The sequence below is a fragment of the Paroedura picta genome, chromosome 6 (assembly GCF_049243985.1).
Source record: "Paroedura picta isolate Pp20150507F chromosome 6, Ppicta_v3.0, whole genome shotgun sequence".
NCBI lineage: Eukaryota > Metazoa > Chordata > Lepidosauria > Squamata > Gekkonidae > Paroedura > Paroedura picta.
Genome location: NC_135374.1, coordinates 5,909,748 through 5,936,570, shown reverse-complemented (window position 1 = coordinate 5,936,570; position 26,823 = coordinate 5,909,748). Strand labels below are relative to the sequence as shown.

At 50.4% G+C, this 26,823-nt stretch overlaps 2 protein-coding genes across 6 annotated transcripts in view; one reads left to right on the top strand and one right to left on the bottom strand.

The window, feature by feature from the left end:
- GAB2 (GRB2 associated binding protein 2) overlaps positions 1 to 7,789 on the top strand; it is a 137,628-nt gene extending 129,839 nt beyond the window's left edge. For all 4 annotated transcript variants that reach the window (XM_077341292.1, XM_077341295.1, XM_077341294.1 and 1 more), the window contains one exon: positions 200 to 7,789. In XM_077341292.1, coding sequence (XP_077197407.1) covers positions 200 to 340 — 141 coding nt within the window. In that variant the 3' untranslated portion in view covers positions 341 to 7,789. The remainder of the gene's footprint in view (positions 1 to 199) is intronic.
- Positions 7,790 to 8,731: 942 nt separating this feature from the next.
- Positions 8,732 to 26,823, bottom strand: part of USP35 (ubiquitin specific peptidase 35) — a 28,599-nt gene continuing 10,507 nt past the window's right edge. For both annotated transcript variants that reach the window (XM_077341289.1, XM_077341290.1), the window contains exons 2-11: positions 25,502 to 26,198; positions 20,827 to 20,962; positions 19,430 to 19,559; positions 18,543 to 18,644; positions 17,931 to 18,089; positions 16,218 to 16,411; positions 15,695 to 15,788; positions 14,327 to 14,433; positions 12,079 to 13,312; positions 8,732 to 10,644 (exon numbers count right to left, since the gene is read on the bottom strand). In XM_077341289.1, coding sequence (XP_077197404.1) covers positions 10,474 to 10,644; positions 12,079 to 13,312; positions 14,327 to 14,433; positions 15,695 to 15,788; positions 16,218 to 16,411; positions 17,931 to 18,089; positions 18,543 to 18,644; positions 19,430 to 19,559; positions 20,827 to 20,962; positions 25,502 to 26,183 — 3,009 coding nt within the window. In that variant the 5' untranslated portion in view covers positions 26,184 to 26,198 and the 3' untranslated portion in view covers positions 8,732 to 10,473. The remainder of the gene's footprint in view (positions 10,645 to 12,078; positions 13,313 to 14,326; positions 14,434 to 15,694; positions 15,789 to 16,217; positions 16,412 to 17,930; positions 18,090 to 18,542; positions 18,645 to 19,429; positions 19,560 to 20,826; positions 20,963 to 25,501; positions 26,199 to 26,823) is intronic.

Here is a 26,823-nt window from a genome sequence, read left to right as displayed (position 1 = left end):
GCAACCACACACACACACACACACGCACAAAACCCAAATGCAGAGGAGGGAGGTAATTTTTAAAAACATACTGGGAAACATTTTGAAGGCACCGGGAAAGTTGTGGCACCCACAGACGTAGGGGATGTAGGGGACCCTTGCTGCCGACAAACGGCCGAGTCACCCAGTTCTTTGCTTCTCCCCGCCCCCTTCCGAGCAGCCCTCCACGTCATCGGTTGCCTCCGACGAAAAGGTCGATTACGTGCAAGTTGACAAGGAGAAAACGCAAGCCCTGCAGAGCACCATGCAAGAATGGACAGACGTACGGCAGTCTTCAGAACCTGCCAAAGTGGCCAAGTAGGAATGGCTGGAGGTGGTGGTTGGCCAGAGCGTTGCGGGAAAGCCTTCCGGAAAGGCCGAGCGGAACAATTCCTGGGCCTTCCACTATTCCACAAGCAGTGGGGAATCTTCTTTTGCAAGCTACTTCAGGGGAAGACTCAGCCAGTAGTGTTCACCAGAAGACATGGTGCCAGGGCTCCAGTTGTGTTTTCGGAAATGCAAGGTAGAGATACCGGGATTCGTGACACCCCCTGCACTCTGTCTACTTCCATTTCTCCCGGAAGCCTTCCGCTGGATTTGCCTTTCTTCTGCAATGCACATCTGTCTGGAACAAAAACCAGGCCACTTCCGCAAACGGAACGTCGATTTCAGCAGAGTGAAATTTCCCCCCCACCCTTTTCGGCCAAGCTGGCCCATCGACGTCTCCACGTTGGATTTCCAGCAAAACGCTTGACTACCTAGTTTTTGTTTTCTTTCCGAATGACTGATGTCCTCACCCCCAAAGCACTTAAGAGTATTCCAGGTGGGGTGAGACTGGATTGGGTGGGAGCAGAGACGGGCAAGAAAGGGGGTCATTTCATATATCAGTGTCTGGGAAATTTTAAGCGTGTTTGAGCTGAAACGAATTTTCCGGTTTATCTGCAGATAATTCTCCGGATATTTGCCAAACGCCCCCCTCTCCCCGCCCAAATTCCTTAAATCCCTAAGTATTTGATGCCTGCTGTCAGATACGCTTTGTGATTTTAATTTGACCTTTGACCGTTGGTGTGCAGTCCTAGTTAGTTGTTGGCGGTCCATGATGCCCCGCCCACCGACGTGTTGTCTTACTAGAGAAATTATAAGGCGCCTGGACAGATCGGAGCAGACGATCCGCTTAAGACGAGGACAGTCAGTTGGATACCGAATGCCTCTCTAAACCATCGAGAAGGACCGTAAACTCTAAAATGTTCAGACATTTAAGTAAGATTTCACAGCACGGATTGACGTTCGGCTTCAAAAAATCTCGCCGGCAAAACGGAGACGTTTGTCACATTTTGAATTGTCACATTTTGAATATCGGCGGATATTCGTTTCAGCTCGGTTAAGCGCTTGTGAAACCGCCTCTTGTGTTGATTTTCTTGTTTCAAGATTCGTTTCCACAGATGCCAGCAGAGGTGTCCCCAACTAGTTAAGCGTCCCTTAAGGGTTTACCCAGTCAGTTTCCAGATTAGAAGACCTGACCCCTTGCATTCCTTAACCACCTTAAACGGAAAGGCTATCATTGCAGGCAGATGTTACAGGCCGGCACGGCTGCCTTTTCGCCGATCGTCTCAACCCAAAATACCGGAAGGAGCTATCACAGCGCCAGACTAATGGGAAGTGACAAAAGAGCAGTGCGCATAAGCGCGGTAATATTTCCGCAACCTCTTGCCTCCGTCCGTAGTGCGCCGTCTCCATGGCACGGAGAATTCTAGCAACCCTGTGCTGTAACAACCCCTTGTATCCCCAACAAAAGCTGTTTCGTAACTGCACAGAAAGCTGTAGTAACTTCCCTTCATGCCTCTTGACCATTTACTTGAAGAGATTTGCCCCATGACCCCCCCCCCCCCAAAACTGCCCCACGGTTAGACACCTGCAGGCCAGAGATGAGGAATCAAGTTATTTGGGCTTGAGTACTTACTGGTGTAGTTTTGGAAAGGGGTCCAGGGACGAAGACAAGGCATACCCCTAAGAATGAACTTTTCCCGGTCGTCATTTGCAGAGGTAATCCTGCAACTTCCTTGCACGTATGAATGGACGCCCTCTCTTCGCTCCAGGAGATTCTGGCTTCTTGAAATCCCCTCTTTCCCACCAGGGTCATGGCATAGGCACCCAAGGACTCTTGCAGCATAAATCTGACCTCTGCCTTTCTCTCGGGTCTCTGATCGGCCCCGGTGGCTTTATCGGTCTCTTCCCCCCCCTCCCAAGTACCCCCATTTTGCCCTGTTCTGAGTTCAGGTTCTCTCGAGTTGCGGAGAAAAAACAACTCTGCAGTGTCACATGCAGTGCGTTGATCTTGTGACTGTTAAGACAACTGTACCCTTTTTTTATAACATAAAAAGATTTCTTCCGGGGCCTTATGCGGGATATTCGTCTTTTTCTAGATGATGGGATTTCATTGCGGGAAGGGGGTAGGAACCAACGTTAGGGCTGTTCCGTGGTGTGGGTGGGGATGGTTGGGCTTTTCTAAAGATCGTAGGAAGAAGAAGAAGAAGAAGAGTTGGTTCTTATATGCCGCTTTTCCCTACCCGGAGGAGTCTCAAAGTGGCTTCCAATCGCCTTCCCTTTCCTCTCCCCACAACAGACACCCTGTGAGGTGGGTGAGGCTGAGAGAGCCCCGATATCACTGCTCGGTCAGAACAGCTTTATCAGTGCCGTGGCGAGCCCAAGGTCACCCAGCTGGCTGCATGTGGGGGAGCGCAGAATCGAACCCGGCATGCCAGATTAGAAGTCCGCATTCCTAACCACTACACCAAACTGGAAAAGATGGGCTAGGTCACGCTAAAGCTGGGTTACCAACTCCGGGTTGGGAAATCCCTTGAGATTTGGGGCTTGAGCTTGCAGAAACCAGAGTTTTGGGAGGGGAGGGATCTCATGCGTATAGTTCACCCTCCCGAGCAGCCATTTTCTGCAGGGAAAGCGATCTGTGCAGACTGGGGATGTCTATTCCTTAGGCATTTTTTCTTTCAGATAATGGTGCACCGCAACAGAAGCGATGTGGACCAATCCCAAAATATTGGGGCATTGCCCTAGAACAGAGTTCGCCAAACTGTGGCTCTCTCCAGAGGTCCATGGACTACAAGGACCATGAGCCCCTGCCACCTGGCAGGGGCTCATGGTAATTGTAGTCCACGGACCTCCGGAGAGCTAGAGTTTGCCCCTCCCCTGCCCTAGAATGTTGGGAAGACGTAAGCAAAGTGTCTTCCCATGATGGAGGCAGATGCTTTGTAACCGGTTGCTCCCTGCAGAGAGACAGGATTGGTTCTGCAGGGAAGGGCGGCGTATAACTCCGATCATGAAATACTTGATTGACAGAGGAAGCAAAAGTTTGCCCGCTAGGCAGTGCCAGGTCTCCCGCAGGGGTGTCGTGGGGTGGAATAGAGCCTCCAAAGAAAAATGACAAAGGGAAAAAAAGGTCTTGTCTTATTTCTCGGACGTTGGCCATAGAGCTCCTGGAGATTCCTAGAAGCGACGGGGTGACTCTGGCCACCGCCAGAAGCTCTATGGTAAGATAGATCAAGGTGGGTAAGAAGTGTTAGCCTCTCTGCAGCTGCAGAAAGGAGAACTTTCAAGACTGGCAGGGGATGAGCTTTACCGAGTCACTGCTCACTTCTTTGGGTGCAGCTGGAATGAGAGCCCGTTTGTCCTTCTATCACAAGGTCGATCCCTTCTCTAGATAGACTCGCTAACTTCAAGCTGGAAAATTCCTGCGGATTTGGGGAGGAACCCTGGAGAGAGGCCCCGTATATTCCCCTGCAGTCCAACCAACCAGGTGAATGAATCTCCATCACCTGGAGGCCAGCTGTAGTTTTGGGAGAGCTCCTGGGCCCACCTGGAGATTAGCAACCTTAGTCCTAGAAGGCTTCCTGCTCTGGGGACATGTGCTCCATTTCTGCGTTCTGTTTGTTCCGTTTGGGTCAGTGGGGGTTAATTTTTGGATTGATATTTGGAGCACCACTCCTGTACGTGAACGTCATTGTATCGTTCGGCTCCCTTCCCGTTGTGGAACGTAGGATCGAAGTGACATTCCCCCCTGCCCTTCCCTACCTTGAAGTCCTGTTGTGTGGCTCTTTTTTTGAGAAGGACCAGTGTGTGCTAGCTAGTATTACTTCTGACACCAGCCGTGCATAACGGCATCCCCTACGCCAATATTGAAAACAAGAGAGAAAGGACGTCACCGGCCGAATCAAACTCCGTTCAAGAAACTGCTCACGGGAAAAGCAGAAGGACGGCGGGAGAGGCCAGAGTTCAGACTGAGAATGCAGCCGTGCTCTGAGTTGAAGGTCTGTCGCCATTCTCATGCGACAAGAAAAGTATCTCTTTGGGCGCCGATGCAATCTTCCCGTCAGGAGAGGAACAAGTGAGTGTTGGGGGTACCAACGTCAACCGAGATGGAAAATTGACTATTATACTACCTGCAAGAGGGACGCGATCGCAAACTGAAATCAAAATTTCACTTGCGTTAAAGAAAAAATAATGTATGTTACATGCCCCCCCTAATTCTCTGTTTGAAACGCCTGCAGCATACTTGTTTTTTAAAAATTTAATATTGAAGTTAATTCTGGGAACCGAGACTGTGCATTGGAAAATAAGCAGCTTCGGCCATTGGAAAGGACTCAACTTCCTTTTTTGTTTCTTTGAAACAGCAAATTTAACTACCAGGCTTGCTTCAGCGAGGAGCAGGGATGGGCGCAAGCCGCATTTGGGTGGCTTATGGCTGACACACGAACCGAACCAGGTAGGTTCATGAACTGAACCGGTTCATATGGGTTTGCGATCCCTGCTTTCTGCTCCCCGATGCTTTTTGCGGGGAGCAGAGAGTAGGGGTTTAAAGAGCTCCGAGCCATTTAAACCAAACAGCTGAGCAGCCAGGAGCACCTTGCTCCTGTTTTTCAACTGTTTGTGTGGCTTTTCTGAGTCTACGAACCTCCCTAAAAAGTTTGTATGAAAAGGTTCATGCCCAACTGCAGTTCGTAAACTTAAATTCGCAAACCGTGGCCCAAAATTAATCACAAAGGTTCATGAGCCGGTTCGTGCCCATCCCTAGCGACGAGAATTATACAGGGAGGGAAATGTTAACGTGTTCATCCCTCGGGTATTTTATTACCAGAAAGTCATCCCTAAGCTGCTTTCCCCATTACTGCTGGGGAAAAAATAATTGGGCCTCCAGGAAGTTTTCTCTATTTTCAGTTTCCAGGTTGTGGGTGGGAGAGCCTGGGAGGACCTCCAGGGGAACTGATCTCTGAATTCTGGCGGTGCGCTGTAATTCTGGGGGATCCCTAGCTCCCGCCTGTCCCCAGTAGGGATTCAAGAAGCTCACACACACACACACACACACACACACACACCTGACACATGACACACACCCCTGACACATACACAGACACCCCCGCTGGGCTGTTGTGCGAATTAGAATTTTATCTTCCGATTCCAGAAATCATGCTTTCAGCTATTAGCACTTGGGCTGCGAGACAGCCGACGTTACGTTGACAAATGGAACAAGGGGAACTGTTCTCCAGCAGTCTAGTGTTAGTATTCTGAGTCTTGCGAAGCGCCTTGTAGAAATGGGTGAAGGCCACTGAGAATAAAAATGACCCCCCACACCTCTTTTTCCCAACGCTCATGCCTAGCAATCCATGACACCTGATCCAATGCTTGAGGCAGATCCTGCGTTGAGCAGGGGGTGGGACTAGATGGCCTGCATGGCCCCTTCCCCCTCTAGGATTCTAGGAGTCTAGTTCAGCCATGGAAGGGGCTGCCTCAGGAGGTGGGGAGCTCCCCCTCACTGGCCGTCTTCAAGCAGCAGCTGGACAGATCCTTCTCCTGGATGCTTGAGGCTGATCCTGCCTTGAGCAGGGGGTGAGACTAGATGGCCTATATGGCCCCTTCCCACTCTAGGATGAATTATTCTAGGCTTTGGGCCAGGGCTTTGTGAAACCCCTTTTTGATGGCCCTGGAAGGGCTTTCCAAATGGGTGGGGGTTAATTAATTTTAATATATTTAAAAACATTTGTTAAACAGTTATCTAGCGATATGAACATAAATGGTCATGTTGACCCACCCCTTCCCTCCCAAAATGGCCAATGATGGACCTGGAAGGGGAGGGAAGGGGAGGGGTCCCAGGTGGGCTACGCCTCCCAATCATACACTGCACGATCGCACCACTGTTAGGGTTTCTCAAAGCCTGAAAAATATTTCAAGGGTTTCTTAACAGTAAAAAAAAATCGAGAAAGGCTGCATTAGGCTGACCTTGCCTTGAGCAAGGGATCGGGCTAGATGGCCTGTATGGCCCCCTTCAACTTTAGGATTCTACCACAATGCCCTGCTGGACTTCTCACTTCGTGCCATTGCATTAAAACTGCCATCAGTTGGCTGGGAGACCCCTAAGTGCCACGCTAACATGCTCCTTGTTTGACAAGACCAGGGGTCCTCAACCTTTTCCAAAATGGCAGCCACAGAAGGCGGAGCCAGCTGCAAGATGGCTGCCATTTTGCCTTCGTTCGCACGGTGAGGACCCTGCTGGTTGTGGTGGTAGCTGCACCCATCAACTCTCCAGTGGCCAGTCAGATGTCTTGAAGGCAACAGCCCCACCTGGCCCGCTTTCTTAAAAACACTTGGCAGGAGCCAGGAAACGGGTCATCAGGTGTCCGTGGGCACCCCATTGGGTACCTCTGGGCTCAACTTTACCACCAAGACAAGCCAACATCCTGCCTCTTGCAGTAGGCAATTTTCATGCCTCAGGGAAACCCACAACCAGAACGGGAGACGGGACAGCCTCCCCCTCTCCTTGCTGTTTCACCTTAACCAATCCCGGCCCTTGGCTGTCTTACTCCCAGGTCTGTGGTTTTAAGGTCCATCCCATTGTGTGACAGCTGAAGGTCTTTATTTTTGAATCCCACAACTCACGGCATCCACGAAAAGGAGACAGAGCCTTACCAAGCGCATCGTTGTGCGTCGTCTCCGCATGACCCACCGGCCCTTGACGATGCTCCGGAACAGAAATGAAAGGGCTGTTGACTTACGGCTATGCCGATGCGGAGGTCTCACAAATACGCAACAGATCCAGTCTGCTTGGAAACCAAGGTTCACCCCACTGGTTCCACCAGAAAAGACGCTAATGGGTTTTGAAAATTTGGGACCATGGTGTAAATCAGGAGTAGTCAACCTGTGGTCCTCCAGATGTCCATGGACTACAATTCCCAGGAACCCCTGCCAGCAAATGCTGGCAGGGGCTCCTGGGAATTGTAGTCCATGGACATCTGGAGGACCACAGGTTGACCTACCCCTGGTGTAAATGACACAAGGGAGGACGTGTGACCGACCGACAGCCGTGACGTCAGGGGTGGTTCACCCAAGCGACGATGCCGTTGTGTGTATAACTTGGTGTCATTGTTCTAAACTGTGTGGCTTTTTTGTGGAGGGAGGGGGAAGAGAAAGGGTATGTGTATTTCGTAAAGGTTTTGGGGTTTTTTTTAGGAGAAAAATACTCTGGCGTTTTTTTAAAAACAAGATGTACAGTAGGTCTCGTGGTGTCCCTGTGTGCGCTGGTCATTTAATTTTTTTCTCCTCGTCACTGTGGATCGCTAATCCCTTAAATTATTAATTTATTCTTTGTGAAGTTTTTTTTTTTTTTTAAGAATAATTTGACACACTTAGCCTGTAAAGCTGATCTCGTGCTTAACTTAGATCATAGTTTTAGGTTGCTGTTAATAAATGTGATAACGTGCCTAAATGCAGAGTTCCCTAATCTGTGTTTTTAACCATCACAATTTGGGAGGGGGGGGGGAAGTGGGTGGGATAACCCTCTCTAAGGAGGGCCTTCTGGGTTCGGAAATTTCTGGAGATTTTGGGGGTGGCGCCTGGATACCCGAAGGAGTCTCAAAGCGGCTTACACTCGCCTTCCCTTTCCTCTCCCCACAACAGACACCCTGTGAGGGAGAGGAGGCTGAGAGAGCCCTGAGATTACTGAAGAAGAAGAGTTAGTTCTTATATGCTGCTTTTCTCTACCAGAAGGAGTCTCCAAACGGCTTACAATCTCCTTCCCTTTCCTCTCCCCACAACAGACACCCTGTGGGGTGGGTGAGGCTGAGAGAGCCCTGAGATTCCTGCTCGGTCAGAACAGCTTTATCAGTGCCATGGGGAGCCCAAGGTCACCCAGCTGGTTGCATGTGGGGGAGCGGGGAATCAAACCCGGTTCGCCAGATTAGAAGACCACACTCCTAACCACTGCACCAAGCTGCCTTACCCCAGGCTTTTGGGACCTCTAGCTACTCTGAATGACATCTGCTTGGTCGTATCTTCCAGAGAGGAAAACCCATTTTTAATCTGAGAAGGTAGAAATTGGGCTTGTGCACGTCCAAAGTATGGTCACAACCCTTCCTTGATTCAAACATTTGGGTAGACCATAAACCAAGTTTTTTCAACCAAGTTTTTCTTGATGACCTTGGAAGGGTTTCCTGTATGGGTGGGATTCAATTCATTATATATTTTTTAAAATTTAATTATTGGGTGATATCTCCATATATGGTGACGTCGACCCACTCCCCTCCCAAAATGGCCAGTGATGGAGGGGGTGGCAAGCAGAGGGATCCTGGGTGGGATGTACACAGTTAATACTTCCCAACCCTATTCTGCACGATCGAGCCACTTTTGGGGTTCCTTGAAGCCTGAAGAATGTTTCAGGGGTTTCTCAAGGGCAAAAAGTTTGAGAAAGGCTGCCATAAACCAACATAGGAAAGAAGAAACAAACTGCCACAGAATCGCTATGGAGACCCCAATCCCTTCAGTTCTTGGCATAGTATATATTCATTTATTTCGTTGTACAGAAATGTCAAATAATTCGATTTGGGGCCATCGATGAGCTGAGCTCCCTAGCTGGGATTCCCCCAAAGCTAAAAATAATTTTGGTTTACAGCCATGGGTCTTGGAAGATTAGCTAAATATATGCAAAACCGCCAGCGTCTGTCACTGTAGCCTTCAGACAAACCGCATGACCCACACACTGAAAAGAGGGTTGGGGGTACAGGCGTTCCAACCAATCTCTGGTGTTGCGATTCTCTTAAAATAATTCCCTGCAGAGAACAGACAGGTCAGGACCAGCCTTAACGTGAAGCAACCTTAGGTGACCAGCCAGAGCAGCATCGAGGAGACGGTGGCCGACAGGCATAAATTCCTCCTTTCCAGAAGAGAGCAGCAGTTTAAATGGAGAAGGAGGAAGAGAAGTTTACCTTGGATCCCAGCATCTCAGGGCCAGGACAAGACTCATGAGGTTCACAGCAGGCCAAACTCCCAGCAATTTTGGCCGCTGCTCACCAACGCTCAGCTAGTTGACAGGCCGAAAGGGACCAGCCCGAAGGGGAGCAGCGCTCGTCCCTGTGTGATGATGTAGTTTCTGAGGAGACGTTTCTAAAGAGACGTGTGCCAGGATGATGTTCTAGTGCTCACCGCCCTAACTGAGATTTCCGCGGAATCTGGACATAAGCGCTAGAGCTTCACCCAGGTCGTTCCGGATCCACAGGATTGACAGGGCTGCATAGGGATGACGAGCACACCCCCGCCCAGTGGTAAGTAACAGCTTCCCACCGCAGGAGAACCCAAGCCAGGCGGAATCTGAAGAAGGGTCCTTCTTACCCAAGAGCCTCAGGATGCAATATAAATATAAGAGGATATCACTGCAGTCTTGCATCTGGGGCACCAAAGTTACCCAAGGCCATAGAATCATAGAATAATAGAGTTGGAAGGGACCTCCTGGGTCATCTAGTCCAACCCCCGCACTATGCAGGACACTCCCAACCCTCTCGCTCACCCACTGTCACCTGCCACCCCCTTGAGCCTTCACAGAATCAGCCTCTCCGTCAGATGGCTCTCCAGCCTCTGTTTAAAAATCTCCAACGATGGAGAATGCTGTTCCAGCACGTGATCTTCACAGTTAAGTACTCGGCCTACCGAAAGTGTCATTTTGGAAAGCGTTTTTCAGATATGAAAAGGCATCACAACAGAGTTTGGTGTCGGAGAAACGCAGCGAAGTTCTTTTCAGTTGCCGATTAAGATCAGCTCTTGCAGCATTTTGCAGATGACAAGGAAGAGGCCTCAGTGAGGAGGTCGGGATGCAGAAGGCAGGGAAGCAGGAACGTCCCTAGTAGCAGATTTCACGTTGCTCACTGAACTGTGCTGCACCTTCTGCAAACCTGGGAACTGTAACTTGGGGGGGCAGGGAGCAGAGAATTCCCTGCACGTCATCTCCCCTCGTAAACTACAGTTCCCAGAGGTCCGTGCACGAGGTGGGGATGACAAGCCACTTTACCTGTTCGATGCTCTCTGGCCACCCGTGATTAAAAACACAGGTTTGAAGGGCCACCTCCAGAGGACCCCTTTGCTATGAGGTCATGGACTTCTCCTGCGGGCAGAACGGTGCCACTAAAAGACAAGTCCGTGGAAAGAGCTTGATCCGCCCCCTCCGGCAGCGTGCCCGCACCCCCCGGGGGAGTCATCATCCTCATCGTCCCCTTCAAAGTCTTTCCACCACAGGGGGGATTTCGGTAGTGCCGAGATGTAGGCCGTTCTGCTCCGGGCTTCTTTCTCCTGCTCCTGTGGAGAGAGACGTAAGGACATCAGAAGAGCTCTTCTGGATCAGACCAGTGGTCCACCTAGTCCAGCCTCCCGTCTCCCACAGTGGCCAACCAGTTCCTCTGCAGGGCCAGCAACAGGAAATAGAGGCCGAGGCCTTCCCCTGAGAAGACCCTTAGAAGAGCCCTGCTGGGTCAGGCCAGGGAGGGTCCATCCAGTCCAGCCTCCTGCCTCACCCAGGGTCCAGCCAGTTCCTCTGCAGGGCCAGCCACAGGGCAGAGAGGCCGAGGCCTTCCCCTGATAAGACCCTCAGAAGAGCCCTGCTGGGTCAGACCAGGTAGGGCCCCTCCAGTCCAGCCTCCTGCCTCACCCAGGGGCCAGCCAGTTCCTCTGCAGGGCCAGCCACAGGGCAGGGAGGCCGAGGCCTTCCCCTGAGAAGACCCTCAGAAGTGCCCTGCTGGGTCAGACCAGGTAGGGTCCCTCCAGTCCAGCCTCCTGCCTCACCCAGGGGCCAGCCAGTTCCTCTGCAGGGCCAGCCACAGGGCAGGGAGGCCGAGGCCTTCCCCTGAGAAGACCCTCAGAAGAGCCCTGCTGGGTCAGGCCAGGGAGGGTCCATCCAGTCCAGCCTCCTGCCTCACCCAGGGGCCAGCCAGTTCCTCTGCAGGGCCAGCCACAGGGCAGAGAGGCCGAGGCCTTCCCCTGAGAAGACCCTCAGAAGAGCCCTGCCGGGTCAGGCCAGGGAGGGTCCCTCCAGTCCAGCCTCCCATCTCACCCAGGGGCCAGCCAGTTCCTCTTGAGGGCCAACCACAGGAAGTGGAGGCCAAGGCCTTCCTGATAAGAACAGAAGAAAAGCCCTGCTAGATCTCACCAGTGGTCCACTGAGTCTAGCATCCCGTCTCACACAGTGGCCAATCAGTCCCTCCCACCCCATTCTTCAGATCAGAGTCCACTGCTCTTAAGCACTATACCATCTTTAAAGATGAACACTTAGAACGGACTTTCTCAGCCAGAGTTTCATGAATCCTTGGGGATTTCTTGACAGCCCTGGACGGGGTTCTGGAATGGGTGGGAGTTAATTACATTTTAATACATTTTTTAAATGTGTTGAGCATTTATTGGGTGATATGCCCATATATGGTCATATTGACCCCGCACCCTTGCAAAATGGCGAATGAAGGGCCCGAGATGGGCGTGTCCACAGTTCTGCTTCCCAACAATATACTACACGATTGCGCCACCTCTGGGGTTTCTCAAAGCGTGAAGAATATTTGAGGGCATTAGAATAATGGCGACCGGCCCAACGTCACCCAGGTGGCTTCCTGGGGAGGAGTGGGGAGTCAAATCCAGTTCTCCCGATTAAAAGCCATTGCTCTTAACCAGACTGGCTGTCTTGGAGGGTACCAGGAAAGGAATCAATAGGCACCAGGGTGCCCCGGTATAGCTGACCAAAGTTACCTGCAGGTATAAGATGTTATCCTTAGCAATGGCCTCCATCAGGTCTTTATTGGGAGAAGACAAGTCTCCGTTTACCCAGCCGGCCTCAGCGGCAGTCTCCCGTCCCGCGTTTTTGGGCTTGGTCAGCCTCTGTCGATAGAACAGCAGATAGGCCGTGTCCTTCGGGAAGAAGGACGTCACATTGCTCACTGACTCGAAAGACGAAAAGGACACCCTGGTGTCGTTGAAAAGGTACCACTGGATCGCCACGTCGAGCGGCTTTTCCGAGGGGGCCTTCCACGAGGAGTTCTTCGGCTCGCTTCCCGCAGCGGCGTTATCACACTCCCGGGCGTAACAATAGTAATGGCCGCTCTCTGAGGAGATTCCGGAATGTACTACCACACTGCAGAGGTCGTACACGACGGACGCAAAACCCTCACACGACGCGGCGGGCCCGGAACTCCTCGCCGGGCTAGGATCACTCAGTCCCTGGGTGGGCATCAGGACCGGTAGCTTCAAAACCAGCGGGACGGAGACATTGTCGAGGATCTTCTTCCTCCTCATGGCCCTGAGGTCAAACGAGAACCTCAGCAGGGTGAGGACGAGGTAGTGAGGCCCTTCCGTGAGTTCCGCCAACTTCTCCGCGTCCTGAAGGGAGGCGCAGTTCTCACAGTGATAACGGTTCTCCGCCGTCAGCGTCTCGGGAGATAAGAAATAATTGATCAAGTCGGGGACGGATCTGGAGGACCCCGCACCGCGCCCTTGCTTCCACGAGGACAGCGCCGAATCTTCGGCGGACTTTCCGCCGACGGTGTCCCGCTGAGGCCTGAACGGGAGGGACGTCTCTTGGCCTTCTGGTCCCAGAGTCTCAACGGGCAACATTTTAGAGGGGGTTTCGCCAGACGCGGGATGCTTCCCGGATCTCCGGGGCAAATCGATCACCCAAGGGGAAGTTTCCGCACTCGGCTGAATCGATTGTGGGCCCATCTCTTCGACGGGTAAAACCGAGGTCCCGTTGGGCGTAGGCACGTGCTGGTCTGCGGGCGGAAAAGCCAGAGAGAGATCCGTGAAGGCTTCCTCTCTCGAAGAGACTTTCAGGCAGTTCAGACAACGGATTTTTGTCATGATTTTGCCACCGAACATTTTTTCGACCAGAGTCTTGTTTGGGGAGCGCCGTGGGTCGGCCTGAGATAGCCAGGTGGACTCCTTGAGCTTCTGGTAAATTCTCTTTCCTGTCCTCTCTTCTTCATGTAAGCTGTTTTTTGGGGGGAAAGAATAAAATCCATCAAATCAAGGGCATTCACACACATACACACACACAAAATACTACAAAACCAGTGTTGCTACTGTGTCCAGTTCAGTGTCACGAACCATGGGCTGGTCCAACTGAAGAAGAAGAAGAAGAGTTGGTTCTTATATGCCGCTTTTCCCTACCCAAAGGAGTCTCAAAGCGGCTTCCAATTGCCTTCCCTTTCCTCTCCCCACAACAGACACTCTGTGAGGGAGGTGAGGCTGAGAGAGCCCTGATATTACTGAAGAAGAAGAAGAGTTGGTTCTTATATGCCGCTTTTCTCTACCCGAAGGAGGCTCAAAGCGGTTTCCAGTCGCCTTCCCTTTCCTCTCCCCACAACAGACACCCATGAAGGGAGGTGAGGCTGAGAGAGCCCTGATATCGCTGCTTGGTCAGAACAGTTTTATCAGTGCCATGGCAAGCCCAAGGTCACCCAGCTGGCTGCATGTGGGGGAGTGCATGCCAGATTAGAAGTCCGCACTCCTAACAACTATACCAAACTGACCAGAAAAGACTCCTTCTTAGAAAACTGCACCATACCCATGTAGTGCAAATAAGTCAGTCTTTATTGAAAGGATCCATAAGGACAAGCTTGACAAGAACAGGAATGTTGACAGAGACAAGCACAGGTAGTCCCCTCGGGTCTATATATAAGGAGCTAGCTTAAGCGAGAGAAATAGTTCCCATAGAGAAGGCTTTTGATCTAAAAGGTACAAATTCAGGAGACATTCAGACTGCACCCTCTGCCATCCTTGGCATTAATTTCCAACCACTACTATGTGAACCAAGGATGAGGATAGATAAGGGAGAACTCTTTGCAGTGGGGGAGAGAGTCCCTACCGGTCATAAACCATGGGATGGAGAAGAGGACACAACACCCTGCTGGCTACATTTGGGTCTCTCAGCACAGACCTTTTCAACAGTGCCCCAGAGTGCTGGAGGCCCAACTCTACATTTCTCAAGATGGCTCCAACCTACCGATTGAGGAGATACTTGAGGTACTCAGAGCAGTCTTGCTGTGCCCCACGAGAAAACCAGGGAGGCCATGAGGCCAAGAGGAAGTTTTCGGGGGAGATGGCCGGCCGCTGGCAAGGAGAGAAAGCAGAGAGGTGAGAAGGAGTCATGGAAAACATCTGAGCAGAGGGATGGGGAAATTAACCCTGGCCAGTGGGGAAAGGCATACCCGGTCCGTGTCACCTGCTGAGCAATTTTTCAGGAGCCAGATGGATTGTGGCTTCTGCAAGCTCCCCAACCTTCTCAGGGTTGCTACGCAGAGGCAGGGAATGGCAAACCACCTTCTGCATGGCTCTCGCCCTGAACCGAATCATCCAGGCAAGCTTGATCTCATCCTGTCTTTGAAGCTCAACAGGGTCACTCCTGGTAAGAACTTGGCTAGTAAACCACCAGGCAAGTCCAGGGTTGCTACGAAGAGGCAAGCAACAGTAAACCGCCTCTGTAAATCTTTCACCCTGACCTTGGAGGTCCAGGCCAGCCTGATGATGTTGTAACTTAGAAGCTAAGCAGAGTAAGCCCTGGTTTGTATTTGGATGATTCGTGTTTGGATGGGAGACCACCAAGGAAAATCAGAGTTGCTACGCAGAGGTGGGCAGCGGCCAACCACCTTTGTTCCTCTGCTGTGTCCTGAAGGGCCCAAGCCAGCTTGATCTCATCAGATCTCAAAATGTTAAGCAAGGTCAATTCTGATTCGTATTTGGATGGGAGACCACCAAGGAAAATCAGGGTTGTTACGCAGAGGTGAGCAGCGGCCAACCACCTTTGTTCCTCTGCTGTGTCCTGAAGGGCCCAAGCCAGCTTGATCTCATCAGATCTCAAAACGTTAAGCAAGGTCAATTCTGATTCGTATTTGGATGGGAGACCAACAAGGAAAATCAGAGTTGCTACGCAGAGGTGAGCAGCGGCCAACCACCTTTGTTCCTCTGCTGTGTCCTGAAGGGCCCAAGCCAGCTTGATCTCATCAGATCTCAAAACATTAAGCAAGGTCAATTCTGATTCGTATTTGGATGGGAGACCACCAAGGAAAATCAGGGTTGTTACGCAGAGGCAGACATAAAACCACCTCTGCTCACCTCTTGCGCTGAAAGCTCCAAGATGGTCAACCATTATTATTGCTGCTGTTTTGGTGGTTATTAAGCTAAGAGCTCACACTACACCTAGTGGCAGAGACAACTACAGTGAATTATTCACCATACAAAAAAACGCTTCCTGTTTCCCCTCCGGGGGCCATTTGCTTTACTTCTTGGATGCCTGGGAGGTCTATTTTTGTCAGCTAGCTACCCAGGATCTTTTGTGGGGAAGAGAGAAGCTTTTGGAATAAATAAAAGTTACCTGACTGTGCTCTAAGAAGGCAAACAGCCACTGGAGTTTCGCCATCAAGGGCTGGGAGCTGTTCTCTGCCAAACTGAGCACTGAACGCCTGAAGCTTGAAGCAAAATGGTACGAAAAGAGACAGTCACCAAAACATACCCCTTTTATCTTCAGAGGCACAGGCTGCCCAAATGTATACAAACTGAGTAAATAAAAGATAATCTTTAACAGTGCTTTGCTGTTAAAATAACAGCCTAAGGGGTGGGTGGGCGGAGACTTGGCATGGCCTGTCCGAGGCAGGGCCCAATAGGGACACGCTTCGCCTCCCTCCTCCCCCCCCCCCGCCTTCCCTGTCATTTTAAATGATCTCCCTCCTTGCCATCCCCCCCCCCCGCCCGAGTGCCACGGTAGCACCCGCTGCATTTCAGGATGCAGCGGGCTTTACGGCTAGCATTAATGATAACAGCTATGAACCAGCAGTACAAAAAGCAAGCCCATCGATTCGGAAGGAGGTGGAGGAAACAGAAGCCAGGAGGACACCTACTCGGAAGCCATGAAGAGAGCTTGCAGGATGCTGTTCATGTAGCAGGTGTTGCCCAGGTTAATTAACCCGATCTTCCCCGTTTCCGATTTGGAAGCGAGGCGGGGATAAAAACTGGCCAGTTCATTCTTTTGCGAGGTCCAAGCGTTTTGGCCGAGCAGGTGCTTAATGCGGTCTTCGTTCGGAATGGGAAGCGCCTTGAAAAGAAGACAAGAGTGAAACGTGTTAGAAGAGGGACCGCCTCTTTTAGGGTTTCCGGGTCCTTTCCGGCAGGGGATTGGAGGGGGAATTACCGGGAACAAGAGGGAGGCTCTGCTGACGTACAGTTACATGGCTAAGTCACTGTCCCCTTGAACCAGAAGTGACATCATCATGTTGGGGATGTCGGGGCAGTACACTGGCATCTGGGCCAAAACTCTATGGTAAATGTGACTTCTATAAATACCAGAGTGTCACCCCGACATGCCCGACATGATGACATCACTTCCGGGTCACCTGGGCAGCAATGTAGGCATGTCACTGCACCTCACTTGAGTTTTCCTCTTTTTGGGGGTAAGTTCCCCCTGGCAGTCAGCTAATCAGCTCTTTTTCTGACGCACATGAGATACACTCTCAGGACAGAATTATATAATAGCAAAGAGAGGTGACCCTAGGCACATATCATTGGAGGTCTAAAAAAAAAAAAGTCTAAAACTTAAATATAGGTTGGGGCCATAATTTACAGATCCCATTCAATCACTCAGCTACACTTTATAAGGAGTTTAATATAAATATATTTTATATAGAGTGTATCGTCACAGTTCTGACCACTGAGGAAGACCCAGTAGGGTCGAAACGCGTTTTGGTCTTATGTGCTGTTAGTTCTGTATAGTTTTTTATGAAGTTTTGATTCTGTTTTTTAACTGTGCACTATAATAAATAATCAACATTATGACATTATTTTATTGTACAGCTCAGCTTCTGAGTTCCGACCTGCTAAGGTTGGGTTGTGTTCCTTTTTCGGTTTTGGTTTGGTAAACACAGACCACCAAATTATTCCAAACCAAACAGCTCTTTATTCAATTCAACACCAACTCCAAACACCGACCAAGGATCGTGGACATGACACAAACATCTGTACACTTTGGAATGCCCACCAAAGAACCCGATTGGTCCTTAACAGGGGCAGTTCATTGGTCCATTTCCATAGTCTCTAAATAGCCAGTGATTGGCTACAGTCGTGAAGCATTCAGGCCTTCTTTGACATACGGCCTTTTGGCATAGAATGTCCACATACGTAACAATTATTATTCCGAGCATGAAGCCAATAGACCTGTGGCTTGCTCAGAAGAAGAAGAAGAAGAAGAAGAGTTGGTTCTTATATGCCGCTTTTCTCTACCCGAAGGAGGCTCAAAGCGGCTTACAGTCGCCTTCCCATTCCTCTCCCCACAACAGACACCCTGTGGGGTGGGTGAGGCTGAGAGAGCCCTGATATCACTGCTCGGTCAGAACAGTTTTATCAGTGCCGTGGCGAGCCCAAGGTCACCCAGCTGGCTGCATGTGGGGGAGTGCAGAATCGAACCTGGCATGCCAGATTAGAAGTCCCCACTCCTAACCACTACACCTAACTGGCTCTGTGGGGCACCTCTGTAGGGCCCAATCAGGACTCGAACCCAGGGCTGAGACCTTTCAAAGGGTCATTTCCACCACGGGTGCCACAACAAAAAAAGCAGTTACCTTTATGGCCTCCACAACGGGCTCGTAGAGGTCCGGAAATCCAGAGAAGCGGAAAAACATGCAATGGATCAGTTCGGCCAGTTGTTCCAAGCAGCTGGCGGCCGAGTTGGAGTCCTCCCGGATTAAGGAGGACACCATGCGGGGGATGTGCGGGAGGAGCTAAACAGGGACAAAGCAAAGTCAGTCTAGACAAGCCCCGAGCAAGTCGCTAGAGGCACCGCCATGCCCAAGATGAGCTCTTAAAGATCTGCAGTGTGCATGATTCAAAAGCAGATGAAGAATGTCCAGCAGGGGGCATCGGAAGAGACGCCTATTTAGCATAGTTAGAAGAGGAACTTTGTTATATTTTTCAAGTTCTCTCCTCCTGTATAATGCCAGAGTCCCCCCTCCAAAGCAGCTATTTTCTTCGGGGGAACTGATCTCTGTTGTCTGGACATGAGCCATCATTCCAGGGGATCCCCAGGTCCCCCCCAAGAGGCTGGTCTTCCTATACTCCTCTGAGGCCCCTCCGCAAACTCTGCCCTCCCCCAAGATCCACCCCTCAAAACTCCAAGAATTTGGAACCTGGGCCTGCTTATTACCATGACGCCTCCAACCAGATCTCTTCCTTACCAGGTGAAAGGCCTCGTGGGAGTGCTGGAAGCTGAGCAGCATGTACCGCAGGATCGCGAGAGCACCCTCCCGCAGAATCGGGTACAGCAGCTTCGAAAAGACCTGCAGAAGAAAGGGTGGGGGGCGGAATGCACTTACAGTGAGAAAAAAGGAGGTGGGAAAACTAGACAGCGAGTATCAGTGATTTGGAAGTGCATCGGTCCTAGCTTTATGGACTGTTTACATTTTACATCCATCTATGGTTTTATAATGTTCTTAATTGTATCTTATGGTGTAGTTTAATTATGGTTGTTAGCTGCCCTGAGACACTGAGTGAACGGTGGGATAGTAATCAATCAATCAAGGAAGGAAGGAAGGAAGGAAGGAAGGAAGGAAGGAAGGAAGGAAGTGGAATGAGAAGCAAGGAAGGAAGGAAGGAAGGAAGGAAGGAAGGAAGGAAGGAAGGAAGGAAGGAAGGAAGGAAGGAAGGAAGGAAGGAAGGAAGGAAGGAAGGAAGGAAGGAAGGAAGGAAGGAAGGAAGGAAGGAAGAAAGAAAGAAAGAAAGAAAGAAAGAAAGAAAGAAAGAAAGAAAGAAAGAAAGAAAGAAAGAAAGAAAGAAAGAAAGAAAGAAAGAAAGAAAGAATTATGTCCCACATCATATGTTTCTGTTAAGGTCTTGGAGGAGGAGCTGGTCTGCCACTCAGGGCTTAACATCCACTCAGGGTGGCTGTCCCACCCCTGAGTGCCTCCTCCTCCTCCTCCTCCAACCGGCTTGCTTGTCTATCCAGCAGCCAGCCAATCGCCTTCCCTAAGGGGGTCACCCGAAGCCGGCTGCAACTCGATGCCCCTTCCCACCCGCCATCCACCTCAAGAGAACCCTGAGACATGAGGGGAGCCCCGGAACAGACCTTCTCGATTTTGGAAAGGGTGACTTCAATCAAGATGCTGAACTTCTTCACAGCAGCCAAGCTCTTCAGCAGCGCGATGATCCATTTGTCGATGTTCTTCCCCAATGGCCAAGAGACCCATTCAATCATCCTGGAGACAGAGAGAAGAGATTCTGTGATTCTAAATTCCGTCTCAACCTCCGGAAGAAGTTCCTGACAGTCAGAGCGGTTCCTCAGTGGAACAGGCTTCCTCGGGAGGTGGTGGGTTCTCCATCTTTGGAGATTTTTAAGCAGAGGCAGGAGAGCCATCTGACGGAGAGGCTGATTCTGTGAAGGCTCAAGGGGGTGGCAGGTGACAGTGGATGAGCGATGGGTGTCACGAACCATAGGCTGGTCCAGCTGACCGTAAGAGACCCCCTCGTAGAGATCTGCTTCATACACATGTGTTACAAAGAAATCAGTCCTTATTGAGGGGTTCCATGGGGTGAAGCGAGACAAAGTATTGGCATGAACGGGTACATTGACAGAGACAACACAGATGCCCCCCGTGGGCATATATATATAGGGGGGATGATTTGAGCGGGATAATTGGTTCTCGTAGGGTAAGCTTTTGATCTAAAAGGCACGAATCGAGGAGACAACCAGCCTGCTTTCTTTGACGTTCCCGACAGTAAATTTCCAACCCCTCTGCACGAACCAAGGACGAGGATAGATAAGGGAGAACTCTTCGCAGTGGGGGGAAAAGTCTCTACCAGTCATAAACTGTGGGATGGAGGAGGGGAGGGGAAGGGAGGTACAGAAGGAAGGAAGGAACGTAGGGGTTAGGGAGGGGTGAGGAAGGGCCCTTTGGCCCATAAAACCTTGAAGTTAACACTCCCTGGACGATCGGGAGGGAGATCACGATAACAGGGTTGTGAGTGTCCTGCATAGTGCAGGGGGTTGGACTAGATGACCCAGTAGGCCCCATCCAGCTCTGTTATTCTATGATCCTATGACGTGTTCAAAGAAGGGGCAACTAGGATGGTGAGAAGTTGAATGAGTTGGGCATGTGGGGCTTGGAGAAGAGGCGGGCAAGGGTGGACAGGATAGATGTGTTTAAATTGGTAAAAGGTAGGCATGTTGAAGAGGGGGGGCAATGTGTTTAGGGCTGCTTGTCTCCAGCAGCACTGGGTTCAAATGACGGGAACGGAGGTGCTGCTTAAATATCAGGAAGCATCTTCTGATGGACTAGGCTGCCTTAGAGAGCAGTGGAATCTCCTTCGTTGGGAGTTTTTAGGAGGAGATTGGAGGAGCACCTGTCGGGAGAGTCCCTGAGAAGGTGGGGGGCTGGGCTGGATGCCCCTCGGTGGTCTCTTCCAGCTCGGTGTGTGATTCTGATTCTGAGCCACGGCCTCTACAACCCGCCAGCACCTCTTTACCTGTCGATGGCCGTCATCATCTGTACATTCGATATGCTGTCGTCGTTGGTGAGGTTTCTCAAGATCCCGTCCATGAGTTCCAGAGGCACATACTGGACCACGCTGGCCAAGGCGATCGAGGGCACCTCCTGCTCGTCTGCAAGAGAAGTGATGCTTAGGCAGAACAGCTTAGGAAGAGCTGGACCCCCCTCTGGGTTACACTTATGGCGGGTTACGCAACCTTTTTTTCTGCCCTATGGCTGATAGTGAGCTAGGTCTAGTTCTAGGTTGTCTCTGCCGCTTCTGAACATCTTGCGTGCTGATTTTGTCTGTTTTATTGAGTAGTTTTGTGTTTAGCGGTTTAGCAAGAGAGCCAGTTTGGTGTAGTGGTTAGGAGTGTGGACTTCTAATCAGGCATGCCGGGTTCGATTCTGCACTCCCCCACATGCAGCCAGCTGGGTGACCTTGGGCTCGCCACGGCACTGATAAAGCTGTTCTGACCGAGCAGTAATATCAGGGCTCTCTCAGCCTCACCCACCCCACAGGGTGTCTGTTGTGGGGAGAGGAAAGGGAAGGAGATTGTAAGCCGCTTTGAGCCTCCTTCGGGTAGGGAAAAGCGGCGTATAAGAACCAACTCTTCTTCTTCTTCTTTTACTGGGGGTTTTATGAATGTTGTAACCCGCCACGAGCCATTTTGGGAGTGGCGGGCAAGAAATCAAATTAATAACAACAACAACTATTGGGGGGGGGGGGGTGAGTTATGTATTTTGCGGCTGTACCGTTGATAATATCCCTTCAGGTGTTCTCCCACCCACCCCCAGCATGGAATTCTAAGATCAGTTTTAAAAAACAACAACCACACAGAGCACCACTAACAGTTTCCTCTTTGCGAAGTTTGCAAATGAGCCGTAATCATGTGCTTTCTATCCCCTTCCAACGCATTTTGCAACGGGACCACAAGGGGGGGTGGAATGAGCCATAATAATGGCTGCCTGGTCCAAGCCTCTGGTGAATGGCTGAGGGGGCAGAATTCCCATTTCCCTTGGCTTCCACATCTGCACAGCGCATTCTCTACTGGGGTGTTGGAAAGCTCGGTGAGGTCATTAAATTATCAGGGGGAGGGAAACGACAACTCCCATGAGGCTATGCAACACCGCACGTACGTTAACACCACACAGACACCAGGCTTTCGGTTGAGGTTGTCCAGACCAACAACTCCTGCTGGGCCCCAAGTTGTTGAATTGTACTTATCCCAACATTTCATGTAAATAAATAAATAAAAATAACAAATAAATGTAAGCCGCCCTGAGCTGCAAGGGCGGTGAATGAATGAATGAGTGAATGAATGAATGAATGAATGAATGAATGAATGAATGAATGAATGAGAAGAGGAGCTGGAGTTTCTTATACCCCCACTTTTCACTACCCAAAAGCGTCTGAAAAACACCTTTCCCTTCCTGTCCCCACAGTAGACAACCTCTGAGGCAAGTGAGGCTGAGAGAGCTCTGATAGAACTGTTCTGTGGGAACAGTTCTAACACAACTTTGGCGAGCCCAAGGTGACCCAGCTGGCTGCGTGTGGAGGAGTGGGGAGTCACTTCCAGACTGGAAGCCACCACTCTTAACCATTACCATCTATGATTCTATGATTCTATGATTCTATTACAATGTTGGTAATGAGGGCTTAAGATCCTCTTGTGGCATAGAGTGGTAAGGCAGCAGACACGCAGTCTGAAAGCTCTGCCCATGAGGCTGGGAGTTCGATCCCAGCAGCCGGCTCAAGGTTGACTCAGCTTTCCATCCTTCCGAGGTCGGTAAAATGAGTACCCAGCTTGCTTGCTGGGGGGTAAACAGTCATGACTGGGGAAGGCACTGGCAAACCACCCCGTATTGAGTCTGCCATGAAAACGCTGGAGGGCGTCACCCCAAGGGACAGACATGACCCGGTGCTTGCACAGGGGATACCTTTACCTTTACCTTTAATAAGGGCTTAGAACTGGAGTCCTCAACAAGCACACCCTGTCACTTTTCCTGACCTTTGCCAAGTGTTCTTAGGAAGGGGGGTGGGGGCAGTTACAGCTTTTCCCGGCAGGGCTTTGAACTGGGGGGCTGTGCAGATGTTTTAAAAGTTGCTTTGACAGCGGTTGACAGCACAAAAATCTAAATTATGTGACTGGAGGTATGCTGTGGGCATGCAAGGAAATATTTGAAATCGATATGTTCACTTTAGAAGGCATCCTGGTTCAGCAGAACTTCTGCCTGAAATGCTGAAGAGCTGATATTAGAGTAATGCTAACCCCACTCCTGGACCTTTTGCAGTTGGATCCACCTCCTGTGGCAGCCATTTTGTTGCTTATATTTAAAGCTACTTGCTCAATACTTGCTTCAGTTTTATTATTGCTAGGGTGGCCAGGATCGTCAGACCAGCTGGAGGAGGATGGAGTACAGGAAAGAATCATAGAATCATAGAGTTGGAAGGGGCCATACGGGCCATCTAGTCCAACCCCCTGCTCAACGCAGGATCAGACCTAAGCATCCTAAAGCATCCAAGAAAAGTGTGTATCCAACCTTTGCTTGAAGACTGCCCGTGAGGGGGAGCTCACCACCTCCTTAGGCAGCCTATTCCACTGCTGAACTACTCTGACTGTGAAAAACTTTTTCCTGATATCTAGCCTATATCGTTGTACTTGAAGTTTAAACCCATTACTGCGTGTCCTCTCCTCTGCAGCCAACAGAAACAGCATCCTGCCCTCCTCCAAGTGACAACCTTTCAAATACTTAAAGAGGGCTATCATGTCCCCTCTCAACCTCCTTTTCTCCAGGCTGAACATTCCCAAGTCCCTCAACCTATCTTCATAGGGCTTGGTCCCTTGGCCCCAGATCATCTTCATCGCTCTCCTCTGTACCCTTTCAATTTTATCTACGTCCTTCTTGAAGTGAGGCCTCCAGAACTGCACACAGTACTCCAGGTGTGGTCTGACCAGTGCCGTATACAATGGGACTATGACATCTTGTGATTTTGATGTGAAAGGAAGAAGTTTGAAAAAAAAACCTCAGTGTTTCTAGGTCACCCAGAAGTGACTTAGGGACATTAGTAAAGTTGGGGGTGATGCTCTGGTTGTGAAACTAAATTCTATGGCTGATTCAGAAGTGTTGTTTTTTTCAGGCTTCTCACCTGTTTTGAGGGTATTGGGGGAGAAGATACCAAACCAGGGGATCCTCATGTCCCAGTTGGGGACTGGAAATGCTAATTATTGCAATCCTCAAACTATTTATGCCTAGATGCCTCTTCAAGTTGGTTTATTACTTTAGTTAGAGCCAGTTTGCTTTTTGCTTCAGTCTGAGCCACAGTATTTTCCTAAATCTTTGATAAGTTTACGCAAATTTCTTTTCCACTGTTTCTGAGATGATCAGCCCACCTTGTGTCAGAATTTCCAAGGTGTAACAAAGGTAAAGGTATCCCCTGTGTAAGCACCGAGTCATGTCTGACCCTTGGGGTGACGCCCTCCAGCGTTTTCATGGCAGACTCAATACGGGGTGGTTTGCCAGTGCCTTCCCCAGTCATTACCGTTTACCCCCCAGCAGCAAGCTGGGTACTCATTTTACCGACCTCGGAAGGATGGAAGGCTGAGACAACCTTGAGCCGACTGCTGGGATCGAACTCACAACCTCATGGACAGACAGCTTCAGACAACATTTCTGCAGCTTACCACTCTGTGCCACAAGAGGCTCTTCCAAGATGTACCCAGGCTCAAAATGACTGCAGAGTCCTGGCTTAGCATGAAACAGTAGCCAAGAACAAGGAAATATTTATATTTGAAGACTCTGGAGGTCCCAGCTCTATGATTATATGGTTCTAGTTGAGTCCTAGAGCTACCTTTTGTCACTTCCTGTAAGAACTTTTAGTAAGTACTTGAGCTGATTTTTTATTTTTCTCTCCTTGGAGCTTGAAGGTGTAATAGGGCCTGATGGTAGGAGATCCCCTGCCTCCATCAGGGACTTGACAGTCCTTCATATACAAGACCGAACTTAATTTTTAGCTTAGTTCACCAGCAGCAAAAAATAGTCTACCTCTTTGTAGCCCTACTTTACTTTTTTCCAACCAAGCAAGAACCAGCTCATTCTCTTAATCCTAGACACTGGAACCATCAGCAGAAGAGAGGAAAAAACGTAGCCCTTTAAATCCACTGTGGCAAGTGAGGGCAACCCTTATTTGTCCTTCTACAGATACTGGGGGAACTGTGACAAATAAAGGCAATATCTTCTCACCTATGCGAAATCCTGAGGTATCTTGGGAAAGGAAGGGGACACTGGAGATACTATGGCAAGTGAGGGCAAAACTTGCCCTCTTGTCCTGGATACCGATGGTATCATAGCAAATGAGGGTAAACTGCACCCTCCTAATCCCGGATATCAGGGAGGCTGTGGGAAGGGAAGGTAAAATTTGCCGTCTCAAGAAAAATCCTGGACTACTATGGTAAGTGATGGCAAAGAATGCCCTCCTAGTCATGGAGATCAGGTGACTCAACCCTCACTGACCAAGGATCCAGCGAAGCAGCCGTATACTGGCTCTGTACATAGGGAGGCCTACTGCACATACAACAGCCCTTCTAAATACACACACACACACACACAACCTGTCATAATACTCCCAAACCCATGTTGCAGTTCCGCACACCCACAGCCAGCCTCCTTACCCATTGAAGAAATGATAGTGAAGAGCTCTTTCAAGGACGGGAGAATGGAGGACACCTGAGCCTTCCAGATTTTCTGCAGCAAGCTGCTGACTTTGATGACATGGTCTAGGAAGTCCACAATGGCCTCTTCTCTTCCCGAGACTGTGCGGAACTGGCCAATGCACCGGATGAGCTGTTGGCAGAAGAGGGCTTGGCGTTTGCCTGTGGGGATACATTGCGGGTACTGGGTCAAGAGCTTGCTGATTTTCACACACTGCTTCAGCCCCGGCCTCTCGCAGACCTTCCGGAGAACCTCCACCCTCAGGAGGCTGAAGATGTCACTGGCCGACGGCCTGTCCGAGACAAAGGGCAGCCCGAGTTGGATGTAGTCGAGCACGTACAGGCTCCTCTTCCCAAGGGACCCATAACCCTCTTGGAGGAGGCTTAAGAGGAAGTGGACGTTGAAGAACTCCTCGAAGGCCTCCTGGTGGTAGCGGCCAAAAACCTCCAAGAGCTCTTTCCCAACCGACCTCTTGAACTTGGTGTCTCCTACGAGGAAGAGCTTGGTGGACAACTCGAGCATTGACCAGCACTGCTCGCTGTCCATGGGCTGTTTGGAAGCCTCAATGACCCGTCGGGCCAACCCTTGTTTCATCTGGTCCGGGTACGAAGAGTTCAAGATGGCCTCAAGGATCTTATCCATGTTGACTTCTGGAGGCTGGAAGCAAAAGCAGACATTGGGATGTTTAGATTCAGGAACAAAGCAAAGCTTCGGTCCAATGGTGCCTTGAAGGCCACCTTGAAGGCCAACAAGGTTTTACTCAAGGTGAGAGCTTTCGTTTGCATGAGCACACGGAGATGCCTTATACTGATTCAGAGTCCTGGTCCATCAAGGTCAGGATTGTCTGGCTGGCAGCAGTTCTCCGAGTTGTCAGGCAAAGGTCTCTCACATCATCGACTGCCTGGTTCATTAAGTGGAAATGCTGAGGATTGAATCTGGGACCTTCTATATAACAAACAGGTGCTCTATCTCTGAGCCATAGCTTTTTCCCTTTCCTTTATCCTGGATCAGATGACTGGTCCTCCAAGATCAGTATTGTCTACTCAGCAGGAAAAAAAAGTGGTCCACACCCTTGTATTCCCAAATGTACCCTGATTTACTTGTTTTCCAGCCGAGGGGAGGGGAGGGGAGGGGAGGGGAGGGGAGGGGAGGGGAGGGGAGGGGAGGGGAGGGGAGGGGAGGGGAGGGGAGGGGAGGGGAGGGGAGAGGAGAGGAGAGGAGAGGAGAGGAGAGGAGAGGAGAGGAGAGGAGAGGAGAGGAGAGGAGAGGAGAGGAGAGGAGA